Source organism: Meriones unguiculatus, chromosome 3, assembly GCF_030254825.1.
Source record: "Meriones unguiculatus strain TT.TT164.6M chromosome 3, Bangor_MerUng_6.1, whole genome shotgun sequence".
In the NCBI taxonomy this organism is placed as follows: Eukaryota; Metazoa; Chordata; class Mammalia; order Rodentia; family Muridae; genus Meriones; species Meriones unguiculatus.
The window spans coordinates 32,788,734-32,815,407 of NC_083351.1; the positions used below are offsets into that span (position 1 = coordinate 32,788,734).

General features: G+C 40.8%; 1 protein-coding gene across 6 annotated transcripts; it reads left to right on the plus strand.

Annotated features, from left to right (window-relative positions):
- Nasp (nuclear autoantigenic sperm protein) lies at positions 1–26,428 on the plus strand. Of its 6 annotated transcripts, none has more exons than XM_060379776.1 (15): positions 1–179; positions 6,453–6,500; positions 11,919–12,029; positions 13,231–13,335; positions 15,947–16,056; positions 16,694–17,671; positions 22,735–22,814; positions 23,171–23,256; positions 23,366–23,439; positions 24,110–24,298; positions 24,398–24,564; positions 24,999–25,055; positions 25,157–25,234; positions 25,787–25,915; positions 26,239–26,428. In XM_060379776.1, the coding sequence occupies exons 1-15, from the start codon at positions 121–123 to the stop codon at positions 26,317–26,319; spliced, it is 2,352 nt and encodes a 783-aa protein (XP_060235759.1). In that variant the 5' UTR covers positions 1–120; the 3' UTR covers positions 26,320–26,428. The 6 variants fall into 6 exon arrangements, with proteins under 6 accessions (XP_060235759.1, XP_060235760.1, XP_060235761.1 ...); XM_021633402.2 differs by having other exon boundaries at positions 2–179; positions 13,255–13,335; XM_060379777.1 differs by lacking the exon at positions 6,453–6,500.
- Positions 26,429–26,674: the final 246 nt, after the last annotated feature.

Here is a 26,674-nt window from a genome sequence, read left to right on the forward strand (position 1 = left end):
CGGCGGCGCGGGGTCTCCAATCTGCCATTTTCCGTCCGCGCGCGAGTCTCGGGCGCCCCGAACCCTCTGTTCTCTCCGCAGGCAGCGCTCTGCCCACCGGCCCACCACCTCAGGGGAACGATGGCCACGGACTCCACAGCCACGGCCGCCCTCGCCGCGGAGCTGGTTTCCGCTGACAAGTAAGCGGGACTCGCGGCGAGCGCGAGGCAGCGGCCAGCCCGCCGGGAGAGCTGGTGGCCGGGGCGTCGCGGGCGGGCGGGACTGGAGGGCGGGCCCCGGCCCGCCGGTGCCCGGGGAGGGCCGGCCCGAGCGGGCGCCGCCGGGGAGCGGGTGCCCCCGCGGGAACGGCGCGGCCCGCGCCCCCTGCCCGGCTTTCCGCGGCCGCCATCTTGCCGGGGGCAGTGGCGGCGTCTCCACCGCCGGCCCCTTTTCTTTCCTCCCTTCCCCGGCCCGGGGCTGCCGGCCGGGAGGCGGGCCCTCCGGCGCCGGGCACCTCCCGAGCCCCTGCTCCCCGCGCACTCCCGGCGCACCGCTCTGTGGAGACGGAGCCAGGAAAATGACCGGCAGATTTGGCGCCAAAAAAAAAAAAAAAAAAAATTCCAAAAATAAAAAAAACTAAACCCGGGAAAAACAACAAACCCCACACACAGGGCTGGAGGCTCGGCTCGGTGGGACCCTGGTGGGTGGGGCCTCGCGGAGGGCGGGACTCTGCACGCGCGCCCTCGCCGCCCTGCTTCAGGGCAAGGGGGCGGGCCCTGGAGGAGGCGGGAAAAGTCCATTGTTTGGGGTCCGGGCCGCTCGTGCCAGAGCCGTGGGGCGCAGGGAAGTTTATTCTGCGCTCCTCCCTGGTGTGCGGTGATGCGAGCCGTGGTGACGGGAGTGACGCCCTGTGACCCTCCACCTTGGCGCGGAGGTGTCGTGGTTATTATTTTCCGAGTGGGTCGGAGACTTCTGTTTCCTCAGGAGACGTTTCCACTTTCGTAGGGTCCTCGGTACAGGCTGCGAGGAGCTTTCAGTCTAAGCAGTGTTTGCGCGTTAGATGATTCAGCTAAGGGAAAGGACACCCCTCCAAAACAAACAAACAAACAAACAAAAACACAAAAACAGAAAAAAAGAACGACTTCCTTGAGTTTCGCAGTGCTGGTCACACATGCGCATTTTGGATATTGCACAAAAGAAATGTTTTCCATAGAGTAGGATATTGCACAAAAGAAATGTTTTCCATAGAGTTGTCATTTTGGGGTGCCTGCTTCTATTTTTTTGGTCACTTGGGTACTTCAAAAGTTTGCCTTGCATAAAAGCAGTGGTGCCTGTGACATTTTTATGAGTGATTCCCTCCCATCCCCCATAGGTTTGTGTATTTTAGTTGACATTTCACTTAGTACAGTTCTACCTGAGATTCATGTATTTGCCTACCCTATCACCTTCGGGTTCCTTTTCTAGTGGGTTCTTGAAAAGCAGTTTTGTTTTTTTTAAAGTTTTTTTTTTCTTTCTTTTCGAGACAGGGTTTCTCTGTCCTGACTGTTCTCCACTCCTTTGTAGACCAGGCTGGCCTTGAACTCAGAGATCAGTGTGCCTTATTGTGCCCTTGTGGGAAGTGCAATTTTAATTTTAGATTCTCATCTACCGTTTCCTCTTCATTGGTTTCTTAGGAGAAAAGTGGATTGAGTTTGGGAATTTTGTAGAATTTGTTGCAAAAAGATCTTTTACGGTGTTTTCTGAAGAACTGTTGATATTAACATTAGAGATCCTTTGTCCTTCCAATACCTCACAGTTTGGGGCATGTAACTCTGGTGCTTTCTTAGCATATGTGAAGACTTGGGTTAGAGCTCCAGCTTGCTTGCTTGTTTGTTGAGATGGGGTTTCTCTGTTTTATCCCTGGCTATCCTGGGACTCCCTCTATAGCCAATAGTGACCTTGAACTCAGAGATCCACTGTCTCTGCCTCCTGAGTGATGAGAAGTAAAGGCATGTACCACCACCGACTGGCTTCCCCCCGCCCCCCTCAGGGTTTCTCTTACGTGTCTTATATAGCTCTGGCTGTCTTGGAACTGATATCCTCCTGCTTCTTGCCTTTAGAGTGGATTATAGTGGGTCAATACCACCCTGCCTCCATCTGTTTTTTTTACGTTTGTATGAACAAACTTAACAGAAATTTTCAGGTTGGTTTTTTTTTGTGTGTGTGTGTGTCCAATCAAACTTTGGCTATTGGAGAAATAATTCCCAGCTTCCTGACTGGCTATACACAGAAAATTACATGCCTACCTAAATTTTTTTTGAGACAGACTTTCTTGGGTAACCCTGGTTGTCCTGGCTTGCCTCAAACTCAGATCCTCATGTCTGTGCCTCCCAAGTGCTGGTATTAAAGGTATGCCATCACCACCCAGCCAAGTAATTTGAGTCACATGACAACAGTGTGAAAGAATAAAGGGGTTGGGGAGAGATGGCTCACTGGTTCTTCCTGAGGACCAGGGACCAATTCTCAGCACTCACATAGCAGCTCACAACTGCTTGTAGCTTCACTTCTAGGAGATCTGTCACCTTCATAGACATACATGCAGGCGTAATGCCAGTTGAACATAAAATAAAAATAAAAATAAATGAATATTTAAAAAATCAGGAATAGAGAAAATTTTTAAAAAAGGATTTTATGTATGAGTGCTCTATTTGCATGTACACCAGCCTGCCAGAAAAAGGCATCAGATCCCAGTGTAGATGGTTGTAAGCCACCATGTGGATGCTGGAAATTGAACTCAGGACCTCTGGAAGAGCAGACAGCACTCTTAAAATCTCTGAGCCATCTCTCCAGCCCCCAGACCAAGAAATTTTTATTTTTTTATTTCTTTAAAAAATTTATCGTGTGGGCTGGAAAGATGGCCCAGAGGTTAAGAACACTGGCTATTCTTCCTAAAGGTCCTGAGTTCAATTCCCAGCAACCACATGGTGACTCATAACCATTTATAGAGAGATGCTTGCCCTCTTGTGTGCAGGTAGAATGATGTATAAATAATAAATAAATTAATCTTTTAAAAAAAAGATTTATCATGTATACAGTGTCTGCCTATATGTTTGCCTGCATGCCAGAAGAGGGCACCAGATCTCATAGATGGTTGTGAGCCACCATGTAGTTGCTGAAAAAACTGTGGAAGAGCAGCCAGTGATCTTAACCTCTGAGCCATCTCTCCAGATCCCTAAAAATATTCAAGTCATAGTCTGAGTTAAATCCTATTTACTTCAGTTTTCATTTCCTTATTTTCCACGAAAAACCTTACCTGGCAGGAAGTTGTATTTAATTAGTTAAAGAACCTAGGACTTTGTGTGCTAGTCAGACCTTTTACCACTGAGTCATATCCCCAGTCCCAAAGTGAAGTTTTTTTGTGTTTCAGGTGAGGTTGAAGACTTTACAGTTTTGACTTTACAGTTTGGGGGATGTAGTACAGTGGAATGCTTGCCTCGCATGCATGACATACTGGGTTGGATCCCTAGTATTGGGTAAAAAAACAGGACTGTTAGCGTACATCTGTAATTCTAGCACGTAGGAGGCAGAGGTAGGCAGGTGAGTTTGAGGCCAGCCTGGTCTACAAAGTGAGCCCAGGACAGTCAAGGCTACACAGAAAAAAACCTGTCTTTAAAAACAAACAAAAGCAGGGGTTGGGGATTTAGTTCAGTGTTAGAGTGACTGTGCACAATGCCCTGGGTTTGGTCCTCGGGTCCCAGAAAACAAAAACAGAAAAGCAACAACATTGTAGCTTCATATGTCTGTGCACCATATACATGCCTAATGCCCTTGGAGGTAAGAAAACATTGGATTTCCAGGACTGGAGTAAGAGATGGTGTGGGCCTCTGTGTGGGTGGCAGGAATTGACCTTGAGTCCTCCACAAAAACAATCATTTTTTTTTTTCCCTTTGAGTTTCTCTGTGTAACAGTCCTGGCTGTCCTAGAACTCACTCTGTAGACCAGGCTGGCCTTTATCCCAGAGATCTGCCTGCTTCTAGCTTCCAGTTGCTGTGATTAAAGGCATGAACCACCACTGCCCTTTTTTCTCTTTGGTTTTTTGATACAGGCTTTCTTTGTGTAGCTCTTGCTCTCATGGAACTTTTTGTTCTTAAATATAGTCCTGGGGCTGGAGAGATGGCTCAGAGGTTAAGAGTGCTGGTTGCTCTTGTAGAGTTCTGAGTTCAATTCCCAGCAACTGTAAGGTGTGGCTCACATGGAGGTTCATGACCATCTATAATGATATATGCTGCCCTCTTCTGGCTGTCAGGCAGAACACTGCATATAAAATCAGTCAATCTTTAAAGAAATGTTAGTCGGCCTACCTTAGCTTCCCAAGTGTGTAAAATTACATGTGCCCCTACTAATGACAGCCAAAAAAGAGTTTATTCCTAGTGTTTCGTTTTTTAATTTTTAAGACAAAGTTTTACTACATAGCCCAGGCTAGCCTGGAACTCACAAGGTAGACCTGGCTGGCCTCAGACACAGAGATAGACCTACCTCTGCTTCCTAGGTGCTGAACTTAAAAGCATGGACCTTGCTTGGCCTGATAATTTATTTAACAAGTATATTTTGAGCTAGGTTATGGTGCACACTTTTAATTACAGCACTGGGGAGGTACATAAATAGGCAGATCGCTTATGTGTTTGAGGCCAACCTAGTTTGCAGAGCTGGTTTCAGGACAGCCAAGGCTATGCAGAGAAACCTTTTCTCCAAAAAATGTATGTTTTTGAAAAATATTAAGGTCTATTGTTGTGTGTAATATGTAAGTGTGGTGCCAGAGCACTCATGTGGTCAGGGACAACTTTCAGGAGTTCTGGGAAATCAAACTTAGGTTATCAGTTATGCACACTAAGCACTTCTACTTGTTGAGCCTTCTCTCCCACCTTTTTTTTTTCCCCCCTCTGAGGCAGGATTTTTCTGTGCAGCCTTGGCTGTCCTGGACTTGCTTTGTAGACCAGGTTGACCCCAAACTCAGAGAGCCGCCTGCCTCTGCCTCCCTATGCTACAGGCATGTGCTACTGCGCCTACCTCTAAATGTAGTTTATATTTGATCCTCCTGTTTCTGCCTCCTGAGTGTTGGGATTACAGCATGAGCCACCAAACCCTGCTAAATTACTTGCCTGTTCTAGTGACTGTTAGTCAACACATAAAATTAATTTTTAGGGCTAGGTGTGGCACACACTTTTATTAATTTAATTAATTGGGTGGCAGAGGTAAATTCATAGTATTTTAGTAAACTGTTAATGGCATACAGTGAGATGTACAAAGCTTTAGTGTATTTAGAAATATGGTATTGCCCTGTAACATAGCTTCTATTTCATCTTTACATATTAGAAATAAAAACCTAGTCCTTTAATTAAATTTGTTCAATTGGATCATCATGATTGTAGTCCTGAGGATGGAGGTAGTAGCTCAGTGGTAGAGCACTTAATGTAAGCCTAGTATGTGCAAGACTTTGCCTAGTGTCTGTGTATGACGAGCTGACACAGAGTTTATACTAGGGATCTAAAAGGCCATTCTAGGATCTGCTCTGTTGTGTCGTATACTTGAAAGTCTGCCTCTTAAATTGTGTCTGTTTCCCCACCCCCTGGTTCTTGCTGTGAATGTTGCTGCTTACTTCAGTGGTTTGGTATTAAATTGCATTTCTTAGGCTGTATTTTGTGTAGCAGTAAGGGGAGCATATGTGAGTGGAAATCAGAAGACACTTGTGTCAGTCATTCTTTCCTACCGTGTGGAGTGCTGGGATTGAGGTGTGCACCACCACTGCCTGGCTCTGTTGGTTGTTTAAAACATTTGTTTATATTCTTCTGACATTACTTAACATCCACAATTGAAATACCTTTATTTTTATTTTTTCTATTTTTTATTATAGAATAAAACTTAGGTTGTCAGGCTTGGCAGCAAGTATGTTTTTATCCACTAAGCCATCTCTTGACCTGGGAATTGAATTTAATAATGGGTGTGATAAGCACTGGGCATGGGAGTGCATGCTTGTAATCCCAACACTCTGGGAGACAGAGGCAGGTGGATCTTTTGAGTTTGAGGCCAGCCTGATCTATAGAGAGAGTTTCCAGGATAGCCAGGCTGTTGTTACACAGAGAAATCCAGTCTCAAAAAAACCAAAAAGGAAAAAAAGAAAAAAAAAATGTGTGTGAGTCAGTAATGCTTGCTTTGTGCTGGCTGCTGTTGTCCATCCGTTCATTTCCCCTACCCACCGCAGACAGGGTTTCTCTCTGTAGCCCTGGCTGTCCTGTCACTCTGTAGACAACCAGGCTTGCCTTGAATTCAAGAGATTTGCTTGCCCGTGCCTTTTGAGTGCTGGGATTGAAGGCATGCATCACCACTACCTGGCTCTGTGTTGGTTGTTTAAAACATGAAATTATCTTTTATATTTTATGTGTTTATATTCTTCTGACATAACATCCAAGATTAAAATACTTTTATTTTTATTATAGAATTGAAGATGCCCCTGCTCCTTCTACCTCTGCAGATAAAATGGAGAGGTGAGATTATGGTACAATTATTTATGTTCATATCTGCAACAGAAGTGAAATAATATAATCAAGGGCAGTTTGCTCACTGGGGATGAAATCCAAGGCCTTTCTCATAGTCAAACAGTGCATCACTGGAACTGTACCTTCTGCCCCTCAAGTTTTCTTAGATGCCTCTAGGGTCTGCAAAACCTTTTCCAGAAATCATTTAGATCATTTTTATAAAGAAAATCTGTCTCTTTCTTTGTTGAGACCACTGGTGCTAATGTAAACACAGTGGTAGGTAATCTGATAGACCTCCAATGCAGATAAAGCCTTGTGCTGCCATGACCACTAGAGATTATTCAAATATCTGGATATTTGGAAGACATTTGTCCAAAATGAGAACATTAGTTAGGGGAATCAACTGACATTGTGTTTCTAGTAATAGAATTTGAGGTAAATGAAAATTAAGATTTTTGAGGATTGGATATAGCTAAGTGTTTTTTTTTTTAAAGATTTATTTATTTATTACTTATGCAATGTGTGTTAGCATGTACACCTGCACGCCAGAAGAGGGAACCAGATTTCATGTTTATATGGTTGTGAGCCACCATGTGGTTGCTGGGAATTGAACTCAGGACCTTTGGGAAGAGCAATCAGTGCTCTTATCCTCTGAGCCATCTCTCCAGCACCCATAGCTAAGTGTTAATGTGCTTTCTTAGCATGCGTGAGAACCTAGGTTCAGGGCGATGGTGTCACATGCCTATAATCCCAGCACTCAGGAGTAGAGGCAGGTGTATCTTTGTGAGTTCAGCCTGGTCTACTATGTTAAGTATAGGACAGCCAGGGCTATACACAGAGAAACCCTGTCTTAAAATAAAATAAAGAGAGAAAGAAAGGAACATAGGTTCAGTCTCCAATAACAGAAAATAAAAGATTTTTGAGTTTACATTTTGTTATGTAAACCCAGTTAGCTTCTGTTGTCTTATAAAACATTGACCAAAAGCAACCTGGGGAAGAAGGGATCCACGGAAACACTGCTGTCATTCTCTTTGGTTTGCTTACAGGCTCATGCAGGCCAGTCTGATTCTAGGCTGTACTACTCAGTTGATAGTTAGATGACGCTAGCGTATGTCTAGTTGGCAGCTAAAGCTAACTAGGACACCAATAAACAAAAACTTAAAAAGAATTTAAATTTGGGAAAAAAATTTTTTTTGACCATGATAAATTTGGTCTCAATATTTCAAAAATTTTCTGATGAATTGGAGTGATTTTTAAAAAATGTGGTAAGAGGTAAGCATAATAGCACTTACTGTAACTTTAGCTATTCTAGGAGGTGAAACAGGAAGGTTGATTGCTTTAGTCTCAGTTCATGGCCTATCTATGCATCTTAGTGAGACCCACTTCTCATTACTTTCTATTGAGTGCTGGGTACAGGCATGCACCACCATTCCTGGCTTTTTTTTTAATACTATGTTGTGTGACTAACATAAGCTGGTCTTTAACTTGATATGTAGCTGACGATTTATACCACCACACCTGGTTTTATGCTATTCTAGGCTTTAAACCACAAGGATTCATACATAGGCAGACATTTTTTCCAATTTAACTACATCCTATACCTAGTGAGGCATACCTTCAAAACTTACTTTTTTCTTAGAGACTGAGTTTGTCTGTGTAGCCTTGGCTGTCCTGGACTTGCTTTGTAGACTGGGCTGGCCTTGAATTCACAGAGAGCCACCTGCCTGTGCCTCCCAAGTGTTGGGATTACAGGTGTGCATTACCATGCCTGGCTCCCAAAACATTTTATTAATTAATTTTTAATATTTTAAAGACTTATTTACTCTTTCACCTATTATGTATAGTGTTCTGCCTGCATGTACACCTACAGGCCAGAAGGGGGCGCCAGATCTCATAGATGATTTTTGTAAGCCACCATGTGGTTACTGGGAATTGAACTGAGGACCTTTGGAAGAGCAGCCAGCCAGTGCTCTTAAGCTCTGAGCCATCTCTCCAGCAGCTCAAAACATTTTTAAAATTTAGTTTTTAAAATATTTTTATGTATATAGGTTTTCTGCCTGCATGTACATTTATGCACCACCTATGTAACTGATGTCCCTTGGAAGCCCCAGAACTACATTGTGAGATGGCCATATGGGTGCTGGGAATTGAATAGAGGTCCAGTGCTCTTACTGAGCCGTCTGTAGCCTTCTGTATCCCTGCCATCCCCCCTTGCACTTCTTTCTGAGAACAGGGTCTTACTATTTTAACCCTGGCTGAACTGGAACACTGTGTAGACCATGCTGACCCTAAACTCACCTCCACATTGCTGGGATTAAAGAATGCACCACCATGCCTTAATTTTTTTTTTTTTAATGTTTGTGATGTGAATGACTACAAATGTGCTTGTATGCTTTTATGTGTGTGTATGCATGCATGTTCACTCAAAGGCACAGGGTTAATATTGGGATTCTTCTTTGATCATTCATTGAATAAGGAGCTCTCAACTGAACCCAGATCTTGCTGGGTAGGATCCGTTCTCTGCTTCCTAAGTACTGGAAGTACAAGTGGGTCCACCCTGAATTTAAGAGTATTAGGGGTGGCTGGAGAGATGGCTCAGAGGTTAAGAGCACTGTGTGTTCTTCCAGAGGTTCCGAGTTCAGTTCCCAGCAACCACATGGTGGCTTACAACCATCTATACTAGAATCTGATGCCTGATATGTAAATGATCTACAGATAGAGCACACTTATATGTAAAAATAAATAAATAAATAATTAAAAAAGATTATTGGGGATCCAACTCGAGTCGAGGTTTATCCACTGAGCTGATATCCCAGTTTCCTGTTCATTTAGTTGTCTCTTCCCTCTCATAACCCCTCTACAGTTTCTCTGTATAGCAGCCCTGGCTGTCCTGGAACTCACTGGCCTTGAACTCTTGCTTGCCTCTCTCTGCTGGGATCAAAGGCGTGCACCACCACACACAAGTTTTTAATTTTCTTTTTTTTTTTAATTTTTAATCAATTCACACACTTATTTATCTATATTTTTGAGAGAGAGAGGGTTTCATATAACACTGGTTGGCCACAGTCTCCCTGTATTTCCTGTGATGAACTTGAATTCTCTTGCCTCTTTGCCAACTGCTGAGATTACAAGTCTGTAATCTCTATCCCTGTTTTTGTGCAATACTGGAGATTAAACCCAGGGTTTTTTGTGTCAACTGAATTATATCCATCCTTCATTGTTTTATTTCCTGAGACAGGGTCTCACTATGTAGCTATGGCTGTTCTTGAATTTTCAGAGATCATTTTACCTGTTTCTAAAATTCTGGGATTAAAGGCATGTACCACTACACCTGGCTTCTGCTTGCTTCGCTTTTGTTTTTGTTTTTGTTTTTTTTTTTAAAGTGTGTGTATGTCTGTGTCTGTGTCTTTTGTTTCTGTGAGGTGTATTTGTGAATGCCAGAGCATGGATGGTGGAGGTTAGATAATAACCTGTGAATGTCTCATTTTCTGTTTATGCATACTAGGGTTTTTGAATCACTTGTCAGGCATTGAGGCAACCACTTTGACCTGCTGAGCCATCTTGATTCCTTAATTTTTCTGTATTTGATGTGAGATAAGAATTTTGTTTTACTTTTTAAAAATTATCTTTCTTTAATATTAGTGTATGTGTGTGGAGCTATGTTGATCTTATGTGCCCCACATACGTGCAGGATTCTGAAGGGCAGAGGTGCTGAATATTAAACCTAGGTCTTCTGGAATTTTTTTTTTTTTAAGATTTACTAAGTATCTAGTATTCTGTTTGCATATGTCCCTGCATGCCAGAAGAGGGCACCAGATCTCATTATAGATGGTGGGAATTATATATGTGGGTGCTGGGAATTGAATTCAAGACCTTTGGAAGAGCAGACAGTGCTCGGTTCTAATGCTCTTAACCCCTAAGCTATTTCTACAGACAATTTTTTAAATGTTACTCCAGGACTGTTTGCTATAAAGATTGCCTACTTCCCATTGATTATTTGGTACCTTTATCGAAATTTTAATTGAATTATGTGAATATATGTTGTGTTCTGGTCTGTTTTTCTTTATGGTATTACCATATCTCTTTTTTTTCCAAGACAGGATCTCTGTGTAGCCCTGGCTGTCCTGTAACTCACAGAGAGATCTGTCTGTCTCTGCCTCCTAAGAGCTGGGATTAAAGGCAGTGGCACTATGCCCGACACTATATTCTGTTACCTTAATCACCATTTCTCACTTAATAAGTGTTTTTCTTTTGTGGTACAGGGGCTTGATTGAATCTAGGCCTTATGCATGCTAAGTAAAGGTTTTAACTGAGTTTGCTCAGCTGTATTCTCAGTGCTCTGTGTTTTGTTCTTTTTTTTTCTTTAAATTTACTTTTATTTTGTGAGTGTTTTGACTGAGGAGTCCTTGGAACTAGCATTTAGTGATGGTTGTGAGCTTCCATGTGGGTGCTGGCAACTGAGTCTGGTACCTCTGCAAGATCAGCCACTTAACTGCTGACCCTCTCCCCCTTTTTGTTTTAAAGATAGACTCATTTTATAACTCTGGCTGCTCTTGCCTAAGATCATGGAGATCTGCCTGCCGCCTTGTGAGTGGTAGGATCAAAGGTGTGTGCCACAAGAATCTTGTTTTTGGGAGGGGGTGTCATGTAGGGTCATCTCTACAGCCTGAGTATATATTACAGGTATCCACCACCTTGTCTTGTGTATGTGTACTAGAGACTGAATGTAGAGCTTTGTGCATGCTGGGAAAGCACAGTTATATCTCAAGCCTCAACTCTGTTTTTTTGTTTTATTTTGGTTTTTGGTTTTTCCAGTGCTGGGATCAAAGGTGTATACCACTATGTCTGGCTTGTTTTTTATTTTTTTTTGTTTTTTTTTTTTTTTTTTTTTTTTACTTTTAGTTAGTAAACTTGTGTGAATTTGGGTTCCTTGGTGGTTTCTCTTGTTGTGTATTCAGCATTTATTCTTAATATGTACTCTAATGTTTGTAGAACTTTTTCTCTTTTTGGTTTTTTGAGACAGGGTTTCTCTGTGTAGCCTTGGTTGTCCTGGACTCTCTTTGTAGACCAGGCTGGCCTTGAACTCACAGATCTTCCTGCCTCTGTCTCCCTATAAGGCAGGTGAATGTTGTATTTCTAATTTCTTGTTTGTTTTTTATAGTGGTAGATAAGTGTGACATAGGTCTTTTCTCTTTCTCTTTTTTTTTTAAATATAGGATCTTGGTGTGTAATTCTAGCTGTCCTCATCAGTCATCCTGCCTTTGTCTTTAGAGTGTTGGGATTATGGGTATATGCCATCATACCTAGTTAATTTGCTAGTTCTTCCATAGCAGTCCAGAGTTAAAATTTTAACCTATTAAGGTTGAAATGTAACATCCAATGAGTATTGATTTAATATTTGAAACTAAATAAAGTATTTTCTTGCAGTCTGGATGTGGATAGTGAAGCTAAGAAACTACTGGGATTAGGACAGAAACATCTGGTGATGGGGGACATTCCAGCGGCTGTTAATGCATTCCAGGAAGCGGCTAGTCTTTTGTAAGTATATTCCTTATTGTAAAGCAGTATATATAGCAAAAATTTAAAAGGTTTTCTGTAGAGAGAAAGAAGGAAGAATGAGGGTAGGGATATAGGAGTACAGTGCCTAATATATGTGAACTCCTATGTCTAATCCTCTGAACCACAAAAACAACTCTGGCTTTTTATTTTCTGTGGATGAGTTATTCTTGTATGTAATTTTAAAACCTAAATATTCTTGGGTAATTTCAGTCTTCAATTTTTTTTTGATAAGATTATAATAAAAAGACATAATTTGTTCTTTTTATTATATAAAATAAGCTTGGGAGCCAGGCAGTGATGTGCATGCCTTAATTCCAGCATTTGGGTGGCAGATACTAACTAGCCTGTTTAACAGATTGAGTACCAGGACATCCAGGGCTACACAGAGAGACCCTGTTTCAAAAAACCAAAACCAAACCAAACCAGAAATCTACTTGAGTTTAATTCTAAGACCTTTTGCATGAAAGCAAGTACATTACCATTTAGTTAAACCTTTGTCTACTGGGGCTATAAGTTTGGTTTTTAAATTTATTTTTAATTTTGTTTTATGGGTCTGAATGTGGTGCTTAAAAGATGCCTGTGCTAGTCAGAACTGGGATCTCTTTGGAAGTAGGTTATTGTGAGTTGTCAAGTATGTAGATGCTGGGAATCAAACTGAGTTTCTTGAGACAGTTTGGGGATGGTGGGGATGGGGTGTTGTTGCACCTCTTTAATCTTAGGACTTGGGAGGCACAGATAGGCAGATCTCTGAGTTTGAGGCCAGCCTGGTCAATAAATCTAGTCCAGGATAGCCGAGCCTATACAGGGCCCAAGGGTTCCAAGGGTTCAATCCTCAGCATCCACATGGCAGCTCATAACTGTCTATAACAGCTTCCAGAGCTTCTGACACCCTTACATAGAAAAACATACATGTAGGTGAAATACCAATGAACATAAAATGAATTTAAAATGAAAACAAAGAATACTGTTTATTTTAGTATGCCTTTGGTTCTTTTTTATTGTGTTAGTCCCAAAGGTCTTAAACTGTTCTGGTTTACAATGGTATTAGTAATGTGTCAGGAAGAATACCTCTTATAAAATACTTAGTTGGTGGCATTTAAAATATACATTATGTATAGATGAACAACAGTAATACAAAATGAACTTCATGTGTTCTTAACTTGTAATTAACAATGTTCAGATTAGGTATTTACCTTCTTTGTAGAGGCAAGAAGTATGGAGAAACGGCTAATGAGTGTGGAGAAGCCTTCTTTTTTTATGGGAAGTCACTTTTGGAGTTGGCCAGGTATGTCTTTGAAAGCCTAATTTTATGAATAGAATGCTTTATATCATTTGGTCTTCGTAAAAGTTGAAGCTTTCTTGTTGGCTAAAATTGTGGGAAGAATGAAAGTTTTGAGATTTGGAATTAGTGGAAGCAGTGATCTTTTCAATAATAGTCAATGGTCAAGACTTTAAAATAGGGGTGTGAATGTGTTAAGTACTCTAAATTAGCTCAGCAGTTACTCAACAAGTACTGTATGTAGTCCAATTTGAATAAGTAACACATAAAAGTATCTTGTAAATAAGAGTTTCTGCTTGGTATGGTATCACATTTGTGAACTTCCCAAAACCTGGGGGACCAAGTTCAAGTTTTGTAACCTAACCTACAAAAGGAGATGTCTTAATCCCATCCGCTCCGCTCTACAGTTAAAATGACTGTATGTTAAAAATTAACATTCTCGGCTATCCTGGACTAGATTTATTGACCAGGCTGGCCTCAAACTCAGAGATCTGCCTATCTGTGCCTCCCAATAAATATATTCAACAAATATATTACATAAATAATACTAAATTTATTAATTTACTAATAAATAATTTAATATTCAATTATGTAAGTATTAGGTAAATAACAGACTATTTTGAGGGTATGCAAAATAATAAAATGATCAGTCTTTACACCTAATTCTGTTAAGTTTCATAATTTTGTGATTATTCAGGGCACTTAATGACATGTAAAAATGTTGACAAACTGTCACTGGCCATTTAAGGAAATGGGAGTAGAGGAGAGATTTTATGTTTAGAAATGGTGTGTTCCTCCTGTAAAAAGAAATGGATAGGCGTTTTAGTCTCTGGTGATACTCACTATTTGTACTTTTCAGGGTGACAGTTCGCTTTCTGTTAGCATCTTACAGTGTTAATTTATGTTATAAGATTTAAATGCTTTCATTAGTATATTTTAATTGTTTATAATAGGCTTCATTAGGATATTTTCATACATATATTTTAATTTTTTACTCACATTCACCCTCTCAAGCCTCTCTCACTTCTATTACAACTTCTCCACGGCGCACGCTGTAATCCCAGCACTCAGGGAAGCAGAGGCAGGCAATCTCTGAGTTTGAGGCCAGCCTGGTCTACAAGTCCAAGGCAGCCCAGGCTGCATACACACAGAAATCCTGTCTCAGAAAAACAAAACAAAAAATCTTCCCAACTATGTCCCCATTGATGTATGCTACTTGGTGGATTTGCTGAGGGTTGTTTACAAGCGGTTAGCTTGTCAGTGTTCTGGCTTTCCCATCAATTGTCTGTATATAGAAGAATCTGGAAGGAGCACTGAGTGAAGCATCACGAGCCCCTCCCTTTTTCATGACAGGCTATGTGGGCAGGCCCCATAGGCTTAAGCCTAGCTGCTGGTGAGCAGAAGAGGCTTGTCATACCTGAAGTCAAATGTCCCCATCCTTCCTTGCTCCAGTTCATACATTTCTTTGTGCCTCTTCTTGATGTTCCTTGAGCCGTGGAAGGGTGATACAGATGTCCCACTTACAGCTGGGCGGGCATTCTAAAGTTTTGATATTGGTTGTCTTCCTTGAGCATGTAGATTTTTTTTTTTTTTAATTGGTGTGTCTTAGTTGACCAAGGTAACACATATAAATGAGTATATTGGAGTCTTAAGAGTGACAGAGGGTGAATCCATAGTAACTATCATGGCAGAGAGCATTGGCCACAGGGCTGGCAGTCATGTCACTGGATCAGTAGCTGAGAGCTTAGATGTTGAGACAGCAACCAAGAGAGCTAACTGGGAGAATACCTTGGGCTTTTGAAATTTCAGTGGCTACCTGCAGTGATACTCTTTTTTTTTCAACAAGATTATACTTTCTGATCCTTCCCAAATAGTTCCACTAGCTGAGGATCAAGAGTTCTAGCAAGAGCCTGTGGGAGCCATTTTTATTCAAACCACTACAGGCGTCTCACTTTGTAGACCACAGTGGTCTTGGACTTAAGAGAACTGCCTGATTTCTGATTCTTGAGTTGGGATTAAAGGCATATGATGAAAGGCTGGGCCTAGTGTATTTGTTGTTGTTTTTTCTTATTTTAGCTGGGCAGTGACTGGTATTATGCATCCTTATTACCAGCACTCACGAGGCAGAGACAGGCCACCAAGTTCGAGGCCAGTCTGCTCTACAGAGCTAGTTCCAGGACAGCCAGAGCTGTCTTGAACCCTGTCTTGGGAAACAGAAAAGGAAAAACACAACAAATATTTTTCTTATTTAGTTAAGTGTAGGTATGTGCACATGAGTGCGAGTGCGCCTCAATCCCATGGAGCTCGAGTTCCGTTTGTGAGTTATATCTGATGTGGGATGCTATCAGCTGAACTCAGGTCTGCTGGTAGAACAGCAAGTGCTGTTAACCATTGGACCATTTCTTCAGCACTGCCTCTCCCTCCCTACCCCCCCCCCCTTATTTTTAAAAACTAGACTTTGCTGTGTGGATCTAGCTGGCTGGAACTTGTAGAACTTCTGGTTTGAATATATAGTTTTATATTCTCTTTTTTGATTCTTTTTCTGTTGCTTTTTTTTTTTATTCTTAAAACACATTGTTAGGAACTAGTTATACTTTTGTGCTTTTTCCTCTTATAGAATGGAGAATGGAGTGTTGGGAAATGCCTTAGAAGGAGTGCATGTAGAAGAGGAAGAAGGAGAAAAAACAGAAGATGAATCTTTGGTAGAAAATAATGATAATGTAGATGGTATGTAGAGTTGCATGCTACGTTTAAGAGATGCGACGACATATATTTCCTTTAAATAAGTTATGGAAATAGGGTTCTCCTTATGTTGGTGGTTTCTCCAAAGGCACTTGGGCTGATGCATTGGGTATAAGCCATTACTAAATGATAGTGAGCTTAAGAGGATAATTAAATGTATGAAATAGATAAGGTCTTTTAAATTGGCATACTGAATAAAAAGATAAAATTAAATACTTTCCTGACGCATATTGTTAACACCTTGCATAGCCCAGTTATTTTAATAGGAGTCCTTGGAGCAGTTTTGTTACATTCATCTTGGAAAATTAAGTATTTTCTAAGTTCATTTGAGCTTTATGAATCAAATAAGTATAATGTTTAAAAAAGGGAGGAAAGCTTGACATCTCTTTTTCCAACTGGTAATCAGATTACTTGACATGAACCCATACAGGTTTCATTTCTTTTGCAGTATGTTGCTTTGCTGGCTTGGATTCTCCCTTTGCTTTTCTCTTGTGGGGGGACATATGCTAAAACTTAGTCAGGCTACTTGAGGGTTTAAAGGGAATGTACTTCTAGTTTCCATTTATGCTTTTATTATTAAACTCGGAGATATGTTTATGCTTCATGTTCTCTAACCATGTAGAGGAAGCAAGGGAAGAATTGAGAGAACAGGTTTATGACGCCATGGGAGAAAAAGAAGCCATAAAAGCAGAAGGCAAGTCTCTGTCAAAGCCTGAAACTGATACAGAACAGGAAAGTGAAGTGGAAAAGGGTGGAACAGAAGATATGGATATAAGTGAGTCTGCAGAGAAGCTACAGGAAAAAGTTGAATCGACTTCAAAGCAGTTAACTGAATCCTCTGAAGAGGCAAAAGAAGCAGCAATTCCAGGACTGAATGAAGCTGAGGTGACTTCTGGGAAGACAGAACAGGAATCATTGTATACTGAGGAAGGAAAATCAATTTCTGGAGCCTATGTTCAAAATAAAGAATTCAGAGAAACAGTGCATCAGGAAAAGGAGGGAGAGGAAATAATAAGCTTAGAGAAAAAGCCAAAAGAAACTTCAGAAGATCAGCCTATTAATGCTCCAGAAAAGCAGGGCACATCAACGAAGTTAGAAGCTGAAACAATAGACCCCACAGTCAAGTCAGTGGACGTGGGTGGGGAGGAACAGAAGGATCAGGTAGCTGCCTCTGAGGGTGAAGTAGGAAAGGCTGATCTTGAGCAGCTGTCAGGGCAAAATGTTGAAGTGTCAGCAGTGTTAGCTGCAGACCCTGGATCAGAAGTCTCTGAGAAGCCAGGGCAGGAGATTACAGTCCTTGCCAACAATGGTTCAGCTGATGGACCATCAGCTGCAGGAGATCAGGCTCCTAGTGAACCACAGACTTCTGCAGAAAGACTGACAGAAACTAAAGATGGCTCAAGTGTAGAGGAGGTCAAGGCAGAGCTGGTTCCTGAACAGGAGGAAGCTATGCCACCTGTAGAAGAGTCTCAGGCAGCTGGAGATGGGGTTGAGACCAAGGTAGCCCAGAGGGCCACGGAGAAAGCACCTGAAGACAAATTTAAGGTAGCTGCTAATGAAGAGACACAAGAGAGAGACGAACAGATGAAAGAGGGTGAAGGTAACTGGGATATGCTAGAGTTACAGTGGGTGGAGTACCTTCTAGATTTGAATTACTAATCATTGGTAAAAGTCAGCCTTCCATTCAGGATTTTCAGTCTGCCTTTTAATTAGGAAAGGATTTTTTTAGGAAAGGGCAATGAAAATCAGGTTAATAAGAACATGATGATAGGTTTAGCAAGTTAAATCAAAAGCAGCCAGTCCTTAGCTGGCTGTTAACAAATTTTTTAGTTTTTACTAACTACAAAGTAGGTCTTTGGATTTCTGAATTGTGGCTAGCTATCAGTAACTTGTTATGCTATACTAGCCAATGAAATGGTATGAAGGGTGGATTGGAAATGGGTTGTGCGATAGGGAAAGAGGCTAGGCTGGCAGAGAATGCTGAATGGATGTTCAATTGCATGCCTTTGACTTTTTAAATTTACTGTTCCCATGTTTTCCCTTTTGTGCTGTAGGAAGTAGGAACAGCAGTAGAATCCACTGAATTGGTACACTTAAGCAGGCATGCCATTTAAGTGAAGGCAGCTAATTTTCTGGTGCCCTTTTCACATTTAGTTCATAGAAATGTTTAGAGCATTATTCACATTAATTTTAGCAGTCCCCTTCAGGGAAAAGAGATAGCAAAGTACTTAGCCATTATCCTTTTTGTTGCTTCCTTCATTTCATGCTTGCTTTGGCTGCTAATCAACTACAGTGTTACCTGCTTAATAGTGATTCAATTTTATCAAGATTTTTAGACCTCTAATTACTAATTGGCACGTCTGACTTGAGTTGTGCTCAGTTGGGGATTCTACTGTATATAAAGTTTCATCTAACACTGGCATTAATAATTATAGGTATATTTCAATTAATCCTCCTGTGTAATTGCTAGACTTTCAAGAGTTGTCTTAAGCTACGGATTTTCAGTGATCCATCTTTATTAGTGACTATTCTGGTAAGCATCTGCCTTTGTGCAGGTCCCTGCACTCCAGCCAGTAAAGACACAGCCAGAAGTGGACTTGCTAAGTGGCAGTACTGTTGGGCTTCTTGAGCTTAAGGTGTTCTTTAATAGAAAGCATAGAATTGAATTCCTCGGGTTTTGAAAAAACTCATGTCTTGATTCTTCCTCCCTCCCTCCCAAACGCTGAGAATTGAACCCAAGTCTTCATGTTAGGCAAGCACTCTACTACTGAACCCAGTGTTCAGCCCTATAAAGTGACATTTTTATTGTTATTTGGTTAGTAAAGTTTTGTGAATTTTACACATAAGGAATGGGGAGAAAGCCTTCATCACACCTAATAAAGACAGCTGAGTGAGTCTGCCTTTAGGGGTATAGCCACTTAGGTTGGTTCTTTTATATCTGATAAATGCTAACTTTACATGTGGGTAAAAAGGGCATGTCACTTAAGTGTGAGAACCTGAGTTTGAATGACTCCCCAGAACCCACAGGAAGCTCAAGGGAGATAGGAGCCATGTAGACAGAATTCATGGAAGCTTGTGGAACAACTACCCTGACAGACAAGAGTCCCTGCCCAGTCTCTTACTAGACCCAAGGCTGTCCTCTTCCCTACAGAGATGCCATGATGTAAGTGCACCCACAGTCACATACATGCTTCTCCACACACAAGTAAACCACCCGTGCTTGGGATAACAGTGAGTGGTAGAATACTTCTCTGACATAGCAAAGTTTGATCCTTGCATTAAAGAAAATAACAGATAACCATTTTATGGTATTTGATTTTTTACCATGTCTGGGATATCTGCATTTCTCATAGATAATCAATCAATGTCTTCTTAATTGTCATGTTAGATGTGGTTAGTAAATGAACAAAAGTTTAAATTACAGTCATAAAGGTTGTCTATGCTTAGGTGGTCTGTGCTAGTTGATAGTTTGGGTATCTGATTTACTTGTAGGAATTCTAGAATTAGTTGTTTTTAATTTGTTTTTAAGGCAAGATCTCACTATAATCCAGACTGCCCTTAAATGTATTAGTCCTCCTGCTTAGCTGTCCTCTGTGCTGGGTTTACAGATGTGAGGATTGCATGGCTTAATTTCTAATTATGCTTTTGTCATATTTTAAGGATGACATAAGCTCAGATAAATTGTATAAAACAGGAAAATGGAATATGCATATGAGTAGTAATACTCATTTTCAAGAAGCTCAGAAAATATTTAAATTTATATTTGCTGAGGATATTAGGACATTCTCACTATTGTTCGGTCACTGGTTACCAAGTTTGGGAGAGTTGCTGGCTTTCTATTTACATAGCTCATCTCTGTTCCATAAAGGCAATACCATAGATTTCTCAAGCTTACCCCATTATTCTCAGGTTATTGTAAGAATTTTAATGTACAAATTTCCTGTAAAATTCTAAGTAAGGTATTTTATGTCAAATTAAATTTCACAAACTTTGGTATATGAATGGGTACAGATACCAGTTAAAATGTAAGTCTTATCTTTTTTTAAAAAGATTTATTACATACACTGTTCTTCCTGAACACCAGAAGAGGGCACTGGATCTCATATGGATGGTTCTGAGCCACCAGTTGGTTGCTGAGAGTGGAACTCAGGACCTCTGGAAGAACAATCAGCGCTTGTAACCCCTGTAATTTTGTTTTTTGAGACAGCATCTCATTCTGTAACCTAAAGTGTAGCCCTTGTTGCCTCCAACTTTTAATAATATTGCCCCAGCCTCCTGGGATGGCATGAGAGCCCATGCTTGGATATAGTTAAAATTTTAAAGAGTATTGTTAAAGTACATGTATCTATTTCTGCACTCTTGGATTATTTTAGAGGATTGGTGGAGTCATAAAAAAATCAACATCTAGTCTAAACTTATTTAACTAAAACATATGAAAAAGATAATGTTGGAGCTGGATAAATAGCTTAGTGGTTAAGAACATGTACTGCTTTTGAAAAGGACCTGAGTTTGCCAACATTAGACACAACTGCCTGTAACTCCACCTCTAAGGGAGTGGAGTTGAGGGGGGGGAATCTGACACCCTCACTGGTGTTTGCATTCCTACATACTCATTGAGCAAGCAAGTGGGTTGGGGTAGGGGGTGCTCCAGTTTCAGTGAGAGGACCTGTTTAAGAAACTAAGCTGGAGAGTGATCGAGGAAGACACAGAGCGCGGACTTCTGTTTCCTATGGACACCTCACACACAAAAATGAACCTTTTGATTATAAAGGGTTTATTGTTATCTAGGTTGTTATTTGAAAATAGTTAAAGTACTTTGGTTAGTGCTAGCAATTGGCAATATGTAAGAATTTTCTGTGCCTATTCCCATTGTGAAACGATTTGCAAATAAAACTGCTCACTCATTTATTTGTCGTCCTCCCCCCCCCCCCCCCCCCCCGGATTCTCTGTGTAGCTTTGGCTGTCCTGGACTTGCTTAGTAGACTAGGTTGTACTTGAATCAGAGATCCACCTGCCTCTGCCTCCCCAAGTGCTGGGATTACAGGCTTGCGCCAAACTGCTCTCATTTAACCTCAGTCAAGATAGGCATTGTGTCACACGTTTGGTCATTGGGAAGCAGAGGCAGGCAGATTTCTGGTTTTAAAGCAGCATGGCATACATGCCAAGTTTTAGAACTGCTTAGGCTACACCTTATCTCAGAAACATTTCCCCACTAATAACTTCCATTTTATTTCATCTCTAAGGCTTACTTTTAATGTTTGCATTCCCACAATAGGTTGCTGACGGGTTGCATTTGTGATTTTTATTTGTTTGTTTTGTTTTTTCCTCCTGGAGATAAAAATGTTGAGTATGGGGCTGGAGAGTTGACTCAGTGATTAAGAGTGAGAGCACGTTCCTGGCACCCAAAGCTATCCTGGCAGCTCTCAGCTATCTACAACTCCACCCAGAGGCTCACACCTCACACAGATGCAGGCACAAAATGAGTGCACATGAAGTAAAAATAAAATTTAAAATGAGAAATCTTAAAATTACTGAGCATGTTGAGGCTAGCCTGGTTTACATAGTGAGTTCCAGGATGGCAAAGCTATACAGAGAAGTCTTCTCAAAAAGTCCTCCCATTGTTGAGCAGGCTGGCAATTGTGTACTCTACTAGGGAGCTGCAGAAAGATTGTTGGTTCTTTCTGCTGTTATTTCTCCTATACCATTACAGCTTTGTTGCTGTATAGGGTTAAGGGTTACTGGTATAGGAAAGGTTACTGTTACTTATACCATATGTGCTATGCAGTAAATTTGTTTCTTTGAGAAGGAAAACAACCACAAAAATCCCCATCTAGCTTAATGAAAGATGACAGTGAACTGATTGTATCAATTAATATAGTTGACATTATAAATTTTAAGTTGTCTTATCAATAGTAGTTTATTAGAAAACCGTGTTCTTTAAACAACTGATTTGTGACTGTACATAAGAATAGTGGGTGTGGCTACACATTTAAATCTTTTTCTTTTGAGGGCGGTTTGGGTTTCTCTGTGAAGTCTTGGCTATCCTGAACTCACTTTGTAGACCAGGCTGTCCTCAAACTCAGAGATCTGCCTGCCTTTGCCTTCCAGAGCGTTGGGATTACAGGCATGTCCCACTGTGCCTGGATACACATTATTCCCAATTTTTTGAGCTGGCTGGAGTCTGTGACGTGCACATTGGGGAGAGTTGATGGAGATTTGTCTCTCTTCCCACCGCTTGTTGTGGTTATTGTCCTAAATGGACTAGAATTAATAAGTTTTTGGTACTTTGAGAATAATATGATTGTCCTAACAAATGTAATATGATTGTCTAAAACCTGTTTGTTGAGTAGATATTAGATTCTAGCAAGAGATTATGCATAGGTGATGTTTCTTATTCTGAATCACATCAGGTTTACTTTTACAAGAAAATCACTGAAGTCTTTTAACTTTTAACACTTGGATGAATAGACTATTAGGTATACGTTCTAGTCTAGGTTAGAGTTGAACGAGATGGTGGCCACTCACTTTATTTGCAGATTAGATGCTGACTTTGATTAGCCTCTTTTCTGTTGTTAGAGTGTAGCTTGATAGATATTTAGCAGATCAGACCAGACAGAAAATACCTTTTGTTATACCGCAATACTGAGGAATTTTTTCTTATAGAGACTGAAGGCTCAGAGGAAGATGACAAAGAAAATGACAAGGCTGATGAAACACCAAATGAATCAGCTCTTGAAAACAAGGTAAGCTGTTATTTCTCCTATACCATTACAGCTTTGTTGCTGTAGGGTTAAGGGTTACTGGTATAGGAAAGGTTACTGTAGATAGCTGGTGCTTGGTTAAGGCTTAGGAATCCTTTTTGTTTGTTTGTTTTTTTATTTTCATTAGAAGATGAAATACACCATCACAATCATTTCACTGACATAAGGTGACATAAGTTACCACGGCCTATCTGGTGGGTTTTAAGGGAGGAGAAGGGCTGCATTTTGAATTGCAACCAGTATTTTTTTTTCAAATTATACATTTAGATTTATTCTCTAAAAAGATGCCTGTCAAACTTGTGCTTTTACCTAATGCCAATGATTTGGATATATTTCAGTCTCTTCAAGAAAATGAAGAGGAGGAGATTGGGAACTTAGAGCTTGCCTGGGATATGCTGGATTTAGCCAAGATAATTTTTAAAAGGTAAAAATTTGGTGATTTTGGGCTTATGTGGGACTTTGTGGTTGGAAATAGTAGTTTAGAAGTAGACATATTTTTAAGGCTGTACTAATTTTTTTTTTTTTTTTTTAAGGCAAGAAACAAAAGAAGCCCAGCTTTATGCTGCACAAGCCCATCTTAAGCTTGGAGAAGTTAGTGTTGAATCTGGTAATGCATTTTGCATTTTTCTGTCTCCTAACTTCCCCATGTCCCCATTCTTTTCCTGTTTTCTTCAGAATTGACTTTGAACAATCAAAGGTGGAATGGCATGTTTTCCAGCCCTCCGCTGACTAAAGCAAAAATACAGTTTGAGACTTAGCTAAAGACTTAGTGTGGCACCTGGAGAGATGGCTCAGAGGTTAGGAACACTGGCTGTTCTCCTAAAGGTCCTGAGTTCAATTCCCAGCAACCACATGGTGGCTCACAACCATCTATAATGAGATATGATGCCCTTTCTGGCTTGTAGTCATACATGCAGCTGGAACAGTGTTTAAGAATACATCTTTAAAGAGTAGCGTACACTCTATATAACAAAATCCAATTGACAGAAGAATAGGTCTGAGTTCTATATAGTGGACAGCCTTGTAAATGGCATATCCTGACAGTTAATTTAAGCACTCAGGAGGGGAGGTAGAGACAGGTGGATCTCAGCTCAAGGCCAGCATGGTTTACATACCAAGTTTCAGGCCAGCCAGACCTACATAGTGAGACCCTGTTTGGAAAGGAGAGGAAGGAGGAGGAAGAGAGAGTTAGAAATATAAAATGAAAGTCTATTCCTGAACTGAATTGATGATATTAAATGCTGTCCAATTCTTGGTATTCTGTCTTCATTCATCAGAGAATTACATCCAAGCTGTGGAGGAGTTCCAGGCTTGCCTGAGCCTGCAGGAACAGTATTTGGAAGCTCATGACCGTCTCCTTGCAGAAACTCACTATCAGTTGGGTTTAGCCTATGGTTACAACTCTCAGTATGATGAAGCAGTGGCACAGTTTGGCAAATCTATTGAAGTCATTGAGAAGAGAATGGGTAAGTGAATAGCTACTTTATGCTTAGATGATACAGTGATGGACATTTTGACAAAAATGGGTCCCTTTGTTATTAATGGTTTAAGTCCATTCTTTGTAGCTGTACTAAATGAGCAGATGAAGGCGGCTGAAGGCTCATGTACTGAACATGAGAAAGAAATTGAGGAGCTGAAAGAGCTGCTACCTGAAATTAGAGAGAAGATAGAAGATGCAAAGGAATCTCAGCGTAGTGGGAATGTAGCTGAACTGGCCCTGAAAGCTACTCTGGTTTGTTGAGTTTTACCTTAAAATTTTTCTAAATGAAATGCTTGTGTGGTATTATCAATGGTTATAGTCCGTTTGTAAGAAACTTTTCCTCATGATTTGATTCTGAGGTAGTTTATCAGAATAAGAGCTCATATCACTCATACCAGTGGTTAAAAAGCATGCTCTGTATGCAGACAGGCTAGGTAGATTCCATCACTCCTACTTTGTGTGACTTTGGACATTTCTTTGTTTTCAGTATTAATACCTTATCTGTGTGTAAAATGTTTTTGACAATATCATATAGAAAAGGCTTATGTCATGGAGTCTCTTAACCCTGTATTGCCTGGCTCTGCTCCCAGCCACTGGCATGCTGGGGAATGCTCAGTTGTCTCTGTGGAAGACCTTGCTGTGTGGCTGGGGCTCTGTGCAGCAACTTTCTTGTCTGTCTCTCACAGGTGGAGAGCTCTACTTCAGGTTTCACTCCTAGTGGAGCAGGCTCCTCGGCCTCCATGGTGGGTATTGTGTTTCTGTCAATAGGCCTACTAAGAGCCTAAAAACTTTTGTTTTTGTAAATTGTTAATAACAAAGGCTTTTTTTTTTTTTTTTTTGCCAGATTGCCAGTAGAAAACCAACAGATGGTGCTTCCTCATCAAATTGTGTGACTGATATTTCCCATCTTGTCAGAAAGAAGGTATGTGTACTTATTTTTCACCTTTTCCCAGTCTGCATTTGAGGGTTGGGAGTTTGAAATAATAGCTAGGAATAATTGACTCTCACTAAGTGGCACAGCGAGACACTCAGTTTCAAAAGACCTAAGGATTTTTGCACGATCAGTTTTTACTTGAAATATCTTACATGACACATTCACAGTTTCTTAACCTGGTGGCTATTTGGAAAGCTAATGGAGAGGATTGATCAGATGAGTACATTTCAGGAATCTGGCTGCTTTTCATTAGTTAATTGTTGCCCTGTGGTGTAAGTCTTCGATTCTGTGTTTGCTGACTGAAAGCAGGTTTGCTTGTGATCCTTACTGCTCAGTTCACCCTCGCCTAATTCCATGTGCCTCAAGTAGGGAAGTTTTAAGATAAAATACATTGTGGAATGCCTGCGTGTTGGTAAGCATTGCCCTGTAACCAGAGAGCAGATCCATAGGGCTATGAGTTAGGGTATTCAGGGTATTGGCATCACAGGGGTTATAGGATTATCTTGTAATTGTCTTAAGCCTTTACAATTCTACCTTTAGAGAAAACCAGAGGAAGAGAGCCCCCGGAAAGATGATGCAAAGAAAGCCAAACAAGAGCTGGAGGTAAATGGAGGCAGTGGGGATGCTGTCCCCAGTGGAAATGAAGTTTCAGAAAACATGGAAGCTGAGGTGGGTAGTTCTAAGATGCGGCCACTTGCCTCACAAGCTGTTCTTAGTGGTGGGAAGCCAGGCCTCCCCAGTGCATATGTGATAGCAGAAAATGATTACATTGAAGTTGTTTGCATATAAAGTTATAAATGAATGTATGGGAAGCACCAGATCAACAATACTATTTGATCATTTCTACTTGACCTTTCCCATGTGTGACCTACTAGTTTTATCAGTGTTATCTTGTAGGGAAGGGGACACATGTTTACTTACCGAAGCCTGCTTTATTATATGCGACAGGATGGCTTATGTCAAGGTGTTATACCTAGACTTTTGTCTTTCAGGCTGAGAATCAGGTTGAAAGCCGGGCAACAGCAGAGGGGACAGTGGAGCCTGCAGCTACAGTTGAAAGCACTGCATGTTAAGAGGGAGCAGAACCTTCCTCCTGAGGGAAAGTGGTTTTGTACATAATGTATTTTTTCACTTTTGGGGATTCTTTTTTTTATAACTTCAAATAAAAGATTGTAGACAACAGTGGAGGCTTTGATGGCTTTTTTTCTTCATTATGGTGGAATATATGCCTTGGGGTTTTTGTTTTTGCTGTGCGTGTGTATGTGTGTGTGTTTATTGTGTATTGCTGTTGCACAACCCACTTCCTGTCTAATGTGGAGGTGATCAGGTGTGGCTACAAGCTGCCCTTCCACTGGTGCTGTTTCTATTTCCAAATACTTGGCTGAATTTAATTGTCTGTAAGCTTTCAGTGGTGCTATCCCTGGATGG